The sequence below is a fragment of the Phalaenopsis equestris genome, unplaced genomic scaffold (assembly GCF_001263595.1).
Source record: "Phalaenopsis equestris unplaced genomic scaffold, ASM126359v1 Scaffold000090, whole genome shotgun sequence".
NCBI classification, from domain to species: Eukaryota; Viridiplantae; Streptophyta; class Magnoliopsida; order Asparagales; family Orchidaceae; genus Phalaenopsis; species Phalaenopsis equestris.
In genome coordinates this window covers 1,234,755-1,243,484 of record NW_018164532.1, presented here as the reverse complement: position 1 = coordinate 1,243,484, position 8,730 = coordinate 1,234,755, and the positions used below count along the sequence as shown (strand labels likewise).

Genomic DNA, 8,730 nt, shown 5'->3' with positions numbered 1-8,730 from the left:
GGTATATATATATATATATAATCCACACCTTCAGAAATTGTTATCTTTTCATGGATGATAAAGTTATTTTATTAAGATTGATCTAGTCAATGTCACCGAGTTTGTTAGCAATTTTACTAGTTTATTAGTAGTTTTTTTTTTTAACAATTCACTAATTTCTTAATAGTTTGTTTTCTTGCTTGTTCAAAAATATAAAATTTTGAAATAATGAAGTGCAGTTCGTAGGATGAATAAAATTTTTATTATGGATGAGAAAATTTTTCTCCTTCATCAACTCTATGATATCAACCCTCGGTTCGTATGAAAATAAAAGAAATTTTGGGATAGGCTATCTCTTTATATATGAGTAAGACATAAATACCTTTGTGCTCTCCTAAATCTTCTCCATCCTCTACATTATCTTTTCTACTTCTTTTATTAAAGTCATCCTACATCACAAAAAGGAGGTAATATCAAAGAAAGAGAAGAGTGAGAAGCAAGTAAGCAAAGCAAACAAGAAGAAAAAAGAAATCAAAGCACACAGCAAGAAGAAGATCCAAGCGAGAATAAATGAACAGACCCCTTAACATAAACTTAACTAAGAAAACCAAAAATTGTTCCAAGAATCACAGCCACCTATAACTTTGTCCTCAAGAACATACAAAATCCCAAGAATCTAGGATAATCACCATCTCCTAATTATCTACTATTATAAATATGTTCTTTTCTATATAGAGTGTTAGTTTTTTCTATGTTTTTCTGTGAAGACAGTCACCAGCGTCCACATTTCCCTCTTAGGGTTCTATCCGGAAATGAGTCACTCTGAGGTAGTGATTATCCTCGACTTCCCCATCCTCTACACCCTGCCGCTTGTTGCTCTTCCACTTGCACACCTTCCCTTCCCTTCCCCTGTTTTCCTTGTCGCCAGCCCTAATCCCCCCTTCCTGCTCTCTCCGCAACCCATACAGCATCTGCACCTGCTGATGTAATACATTTCCGCTCTCTCAGGTTGTTGCCACCACCCTTCCCCATGTCTAACTATTGTTGTCGCCCCCTCATTCCTGCCAACTAGTGCTGCCGCCACACCATTTCAGCCTTTTGTTGTGCCCACAACCTTCAACCAGTCATAAGGTATTGTTTTTATTTGTTATAGTTTATTCATGTTATAAGAACCCTTTTATTGTAGTTTCCCCGTATTTCTACAATAATATTTTCAATTCACTACAATTTTTGGTAATCTCTAGTATCAATTGGCATCAGAGCTAGCTTAACCAGATCCCCATCCAAACCACCACCACCCCAAAAACAATTTCTTTGTTATACCCAACAACCCCTTCCAAATCTCAAGCCCTAGTCATTCCACTAAGGAGATACATGTCCGAGCCTACCCAAGAAGAAAAAGAGTGAGAGATCTGTCGACGTAAGCAGAGGCTTCCAGACATGGATAAACCAACACAGGGGAAAATTACCTTGGGTCGTTATAGGTTAAGTAGAAAAGGAGAAAGGGATGAGAACATGAAACCTTCCCATAGGGAACACTTTAGTGATGAAAAAGATGGGCCACAATATTTCGAAATTCAATATGAGAGGAAACTGAGAGAGGATGCACCATATGGAGGACACAGAGATTTTGGAACCAAAGTGGACCTACAGGAGTTCGATAAACGTATGGATCTGGACGATTTCATCGAACAACTACAAACAATTGAGAAACCCTTCAAGTACAAAGAAGTGCCAGAGGATAACAAGGAGAAGCTGACAAACATCAAGTTGAAGAAGAGGGTCTCCTTGTGTTGGGAAAACTTGCAGAGACAAAAAAAAAGATAGGGCAATGGCAAGATTACAAGGTGGGAGAAGATGAGGAAGGAGATGCAGAGAAAATACCAGCCTCCCAATTACCGCCATGATATGTTTCTACGACTCCACCATCTATAGCAGAGAGGTCACTCAGTGGAGGAGTTCACAACACAGTTTGACTAATTGCAGAAGAAGTGTGAGCCAAAGGAACATTCCATAGCCCGATATCTGGAGGATTTGAAACCCGCTATCAGCAACGTTGTGTAGTTGCAACCCTATTGGTCACTAGAGATGTCTAAGTCTTAGCCCAGAAGATAGACACAACAGAAACAAAGTAGACAACCACCACCATTCAAGGAGCCACCAGCAATTGGAGACATCAGCAGGAGCAAGCCTTAGAGAATTGAGAAAACTAGTTTAGATAAGGACAATGACGCCCTAAGATAAGAAGCTTGAGAAGAGTAGCATGCCTACTACAGTCTCCACCCGAAAATATTTTAGATGTCATGGATTTGGGTACATCTCCTCCAGCTACCCTACGAGTCGAGTCATGTTTTTTACCCAGTAGGTCGCAGTGGAGGAGAATAGCGATGAGGAAACAACTAAAGAACAGGGTGAGGTGTATCATCTTCCATCGAATGAGGGCGAGATGCTCGTGGTTTGACGGGTCCTATGGACTGGAGATACGAGAGAACCACAATAACTTTGACACAATATATTATACACACTCTGTACTGTGAACGAAAAAGTGTGCAATCTCATCATCGATGAAGAGAGCAACAAGTACATGAAGTCCACATAGATGATGGAGAAATTGAGCCTCACGACTCAGAAGAATTCCCAGTCGTATTCTATAACGGGGTTGAAGGAGAACAAGATCCGCATTGACAAGAGATGTCCAGTGAAGTTTTCAATTGAAGGTCATCTGCAGGATTAGGTGTGGTGCGACGTAATGCCTACAGATAACTGCCACCTTTTGCTATAGAGAAAGTGGCAGCATGACCGTAAGACTCAACATGATGGGTAAATGAACGTCCACTCCTTCACCAAAGATGGTAAGTGTATCGTCCTTTTACCTTCTACAGAGTCCAAGACAACAGGTTCCTTAGTCAGTCGAGAAGCGTAAGTGGGATTAGTTTTGATGATGATAGAGAATGATAGAACTGTGCGATCGATTTCAGACATGGAACAGCCACGACAAAGAGCATTTCATGACCTCAGATCAAAATTTTAAGGCCATGACCACCATTATTCGAGGAGGTTCGGGTTACTCTAACTTTAGCTCAAGTTGAGTCAACCTTGGATTAGCTTATAAGGATTCAATAGATGGTGTGTGACACGAAGTCCCAGTTCAATAGTGTACCTCTAAAAGGTTGGGCTGATATAGATGTATGTTCGCAAGTGGACAAAACGATCTTGGTGTATTGTGAAACAATGCATTCGACGGTGGGATACATGTGCTATTAAGGTTGCAATAGAAGATTCTTCAATCCCGGGAGATTACGACAACTTAATCACCGTCCAAAAGCTTCGCCGAATGAGGTCGAAGCTCCACCAACCTCGCGAGACTAACATTAGGCTGAGGGGGAGAGACTGAACCGATTGTGCAAGGATGAGCCACTTTAGCCAAGGTGATAGGGGGTCAGCCAGCCCTTTCCAGTTTAGGGTTGTCGCCCAAGTGGAGTCTACCCCCTTCTAGTTATCTACCACTATAAATATGTTATTTTCTTTCTTTAGGGTTAGTTTTTGTTGCATTCTTCTATCAGGATAGCTATCAGCGACTCCAATTTTCCTTCTTAGTGTTGTATCCGAGGACGGGTGGTACTTCGGTTGTATCTTGCTCCAAGATGGTGATTATCCTTGACTTCCCAATCCTCTGCAACCTGCCGATCACTGGCCTTCCACCTGCACAACTTCCTTTCTCTTTTTTTCCCTGCCGCTAGCCCCACTCCGCCTTCCTGCAGCTGCCATAGCCCAAACAACACCCCCACCTATTGTTGTAATACCTTTACTCCCTCCCAACTTGTAGGTGCCTGCCCTCTAGGCTCCCAGCTAGCTGCCGCCACACTTCCCCCTACCTACCTGTTGTTGCCACCCCCTCATTCCTGCCTTCCAGTGTTGTTGCCACGCCATTACAACCTCCTTTTGTGCCCGCAGCCTCCAAGCAGCCCCTCTACTTGCTGTCAAGCCGCCACCCAGCACTGTTTTCCTCACCCTAAGGTGTTGTTTGTGTTTGTTGCCGTTTATTCCGGTTCTAAGAAACCTTTTGTTGTAGTTTCCCTGTATTTCTATAATAGTTTTTTCAATTTACTGTAATCTTTGGTTACCTCTAGTATCACAACCAGAGTTCAAAATGATGGATCCACATAAGTTCAAGGTACATTAAGAGGTGCTTACTAGTATACAAGAAATATGACAACATGTCACATTGGGCCATTTACACTAGTTGGATGGTTACAAACACACTACGAGAAGGATGTATTTCCCTAATCCCATATTGGCCCAACTAAGCTTCATTGGTCAACTACGTTAGTTCAACTTTAATAGTAAGAGTAGGTATTATCATCATTGTGAACTCATAAAACAGGAGCTAAGTCTATTATTATATAAAAAAGACTACTATTTTTATCCTTCCATCTTTCATTTGGAATTAAGATTAGCCTTTCATAATCTTGGTTAACAAACAACCTGAATGTAGTCCGAGAATGAAAACCATCCATAGCCATGATCTTCAAAAGATAAAAAATTCCCTTCATCCAAATGTGAGGAGAGCGTTCATGTACGTCTTCCAAGCAAATCTTGTACCACACATAAAATCAACGACAAGAGTTGAATGTTATGAACTTCCCAGTTCAATAATAGTGAAGACTACAAGAGATACAACGTATATGATAAGACAAACACTAGAATGTAGAAGAAATAGAAGAAGAGAGAGGTGAGGAAATAAGAGCAAGTTAGCTACAGTTTCGAAAGGCTTTTACTCATTTTAAGAAAAATGAGAAGATAATTTTTATCATGTTTAGTAAGGTGTTGCAGCCAACAAATAAGAAATTTACCATCCTCAAAGGCCAGTAAGTAGGAAAAACATCACTCCAAAACCTAACATTCAAAGTATGCATCGCATAAACTACTTAATGCCAGACATGAACAATACCTTAGCTAGCATATCGCTGAACAAATAATCATAAAAGAACCGAAACACTAGATGTCTTAGGTGAGATGAATTACAATGTGAAAGAAAGGCAATCCCTAAAGAAAACAATGTGAAACATTTGACTTTAAAAATTAGTAAGATCTAAATTAAATGATGCATAAATGCTGAAAATCTTCAACATTATACAATAAAAGAAGAATATTAAGAGTTATGAGAAAACTACGGTTGTACAAACTCAAAAAAACAGAAGCAAAAAATCATACATTATTAGTTGATTTACTGAAACAATCAATGGATGATCATATGAGTTTGTTCAAATGTGAAGCCTTGACAAAAGAAGCAAAAGTAAAAGTATGAGAATAAAGAAAACTTATGATCCATAATACACAAACCCCGCATACAATTATGCTTAATGAGTATTACAATAGTGTCTAATTTCTATAAATACTGATAAAAGAAACTGAATTCTTCCAAACCTCTAAAGGAGTTAATGGGCATTTTCCATCCCTCCGATTGTTCTCAGGGCTAATTTTTCTACCCGGCCTATTAAATTTTCCCCTCCAACTTTTTTCACGAGCTTTATCCATTTCTTTTTTCTCTTTTTGACCGCCATCATACGTACAACATGAGAATGCTACCATATCCTGCAAAGGAATAAAAATAATTAAGTCTTCTAATTTGCATCATATACAAAAGGGGCAAAAAAAACTAAAAATTATACTGCATTAGCAAAAATACCTCCTCAAATCGAAGATGAATAGAAATATACTTTCCACCACTTGCTGAACTATTTTTCACCATTCGTTGAACCATATTTTCTGCAAGAAGTCGTATTGGTTCAGAAAAGCGTAACGCCTCGAAATTTGATAGACATCTCAATGCTTGTATATTGGATGGAACAGATTGAGCCAATCTATTCGAGAAAGGTGCAATACGAACAGCCCTGAAAGACAAAAATGTGAGAAATATTCAAAATTCAAAAAGAGAAGGAATTATCATGAAATTTCAAAAGATAAATTAAGCTAAAAGCCTAAAACAATAAATAACAAAACTACAAAGGCATTGAAGAGAATAGCATAGCATTTTTAAGAAAAAGTCATACTTCAAAAATGAGGTATTTAATTAAATTTCGATGAAAATCATTAGTACTGTAGATGAGCATAGATGCAATTGAAAGGGTTTACTACAAGAGCAACAACAATAAGCCTTTATCCCACTAAATAGGGTGACACGATCCAACACCAAAGTCAGCGAGCAAACAACGACGAACTTGCAATAAAAAGGTGGAAAACTCAAATGACGGTTGCTCTTACGAAAATCAAAGGAAAACAATCAAGATACAAGGATGATCTACTATTCGAGAGATAAATCGTCTCTCCCACAACCCTAGATGTCACTAGGATTACCATCGAAAGAAAAAGAAACTTGCAGTTGACAAAATAAAAACAACAACAACAAAGCCTTAATCCCACTACGTGGGGTCGGCTACATGAATCCTTTTTCTTCATTGTGTCCTATTTAGTATCATATTTTCATTTAGTTCTAGTAAATTAAGATCATTTTTTATACAATAAGCCCAAGTCTTCCTAGGTCTACCTCTGCCTTCCGTAACATAAGTCGAATCTAAAACATCCACTCTCCTAATCGGATCATCAGATGGTCCACGTTTAATGTGACCAAACCATCTAAGCCGGCAAAAAAAAGAATTTATAAAAAGTAAACCCCAACCCTTAGGCACTAATACAAAACCTTAGGCACTAATACAAAACCCCAAAGGGTCCTTTTCAAATTTCCCCCCAAAAGCCCCCCTTAACTCCCTTCCTTCTATACATGATTTACGACTTAACGGGCCCCACTCGGATGTCGGAATTACCTGAACCATATTTGGGTTGGGACGGTTGGTCTGGCTCCTTTTGGCCATTCTAGACCTGAACCCGTGCACGTAGCACGTGAGGAATCCAGTGTGTATCTTGGGTAACGGGAGCACTCCCGTGCATATCAATATTCCCCTCCTAAAGAAAAACTTTGTCCTTAAAGTGGAAACTTGGAGACTGTTTTTGTATCCCTTCGTAAGGCTGCCACGTAACTTCATAATCTGACAGAACTTTCTACTTAATCAAAATCTCATTTGCTCTAGCCACCCCTTGCCGCAATCATGTAACTTCTAAAGGTTCCACAATTACCTTCATGTCCTATGTCAGCGTCGAAGGCAGTAATGACGAGGATGTATTGTCTTTGATGGCACACCTCCGTTGCGAAAAATGAAAGACGGGATGTATTGCTTATGCTAGCGGTAACCTCAATGTTAGGCCATTGACCCAATGCGTCTTATGATCTCATAGAGCCCAGAATACCAGGGAGAGAGTTTCTCGCTCCTCCGTCTTGCCAATATCATCTGTTAATCGGGCCTTAGCTTCAAATAAACCATGTCCACGAGCTTGAACTATATATCTCTCCTATGTTCATATGTCTTCCTCTTCATGATGTTTTGGGCTCTCAGTAGATGTCACTTTAGCTCAGTCAATATTCTGTCTCTCTCCTCCAAGTACTGATCGATAATGGATATAGGTGTAGCGTCATGCCCATAATGTATCAAGTAAGGCGGATCCCGCCTATGGGTGTAAACGATCCGAACACGAGCGAGCTCAGGCTCAGCTCCTGTTCAGTTCGTTTATATTTCGAGCTCAAAAAGTGTATTCGTGTTCGGCTCGTTGCTTAACGAGTCGAACACAAGTTGTTCACGAACAAAGAGTCATTTTGACAACCCTAATCACATAGCCATAAGATGTTAAAGGTTGGGGCAAGATTTAAAAAGTATTCTTTATATTAAAATATCATTTGAATCTAATTTATTATTTTTTATTCTATTTTCTTAATTAATATTTTTATTGATTATAATTCTTTGTAATCTTGTAGTCAATTAAAAATTTTAAAAATACTACTCATCAATATATTTCGAGCCAAAACGAGCCGAACACGAACGAACAAATCTTTGTTCGTGTTCGACTCGTTAACTTAGCGAACGAGCCAAACACGAGTTGTTCGCGAACAACTAGTTGTTTTGACAACCCTAATCCCGCTGTATGGTACTAAGTATTATACCAATATTCTGCCCACGCAATCCACCTAACTCATAGCTTCGGCATATCAAATACAAAACAACGCAATATGTCTCTACACTCCTGTTGAGCACCTCCTTCAGTCCATCAGTTTAGGGATGATATGTGGTGCTTCTCTTAATGACCGTTCCTAGCAACCTAAATATCTCTTTTCAAAAATGGTTGGGGAACACCTTATCAATCTGATATAATCAATTTCGGTGCCCTATGCAAACAAACCACTTCTCGGATAAACACTGCCTCAACTGAGACCGCAATGTAGGATGTCACAAGGGAATGAAATACGTTGTTGACCTCACTTTTGGTTGAGGTCTAGAAAACTTTTTTAGTAGTCTAGGTCTAGCCATAGGACTTTCTTATTGACTAGTCTTAGAAAATTAGAAAAGGTACCCCCACCATTAGAAATTCAAAACTCTTCTTTTTACTCAACTTGAAATTTCACATAATGATCTTAACCTCTAGCATTTAGTAGGTAAGATCATTATAAGAGAATTCAAGAAGAGTCCCTATAGGATTACTTGGCTTTAGGATTGACCCTAGGTGTTGACTTGGAACTAGGGTACACCATATCTTCACAATACATTAATCCATGGTTCATTTAGAACGGATATCTATCCAATTCTATGTGAAATGCCTAACTTGGTCTTTTGCCCCTATGCACCTCCAACAAATTACCTAACT

General features: G+C 39.2%; 1 protein-coding gene across 1 annotated transcript in view; it reads right to left on the bottom strand.

The window, feature by feature from the left end:
• The window catches only part of LOC110020010 (uncharacterized protein At1g04910), a 39,710-nt gene that overhangs the window by 4,383 nt on the left and 26,597 nt on the right, over window positions 1-8,730 (bottom strand). Inside the window, exons 6-7 of the mRNA XM_020717951.1 lie at window positions 5,669-5,873; window positions 5,407-5,574 (exon numbers count right to left, since the gene is read on the bottom strand). Coding sequence (XP_020573610.1) covers window positions 5,407-5,574; window positions 5,669-5,873 — 373 coding nt within the window. The remainder of the gene's footprint in view (window positions 1-5,406; window positions 5,575-5,668; window positions 5,874-8,730) is intronic.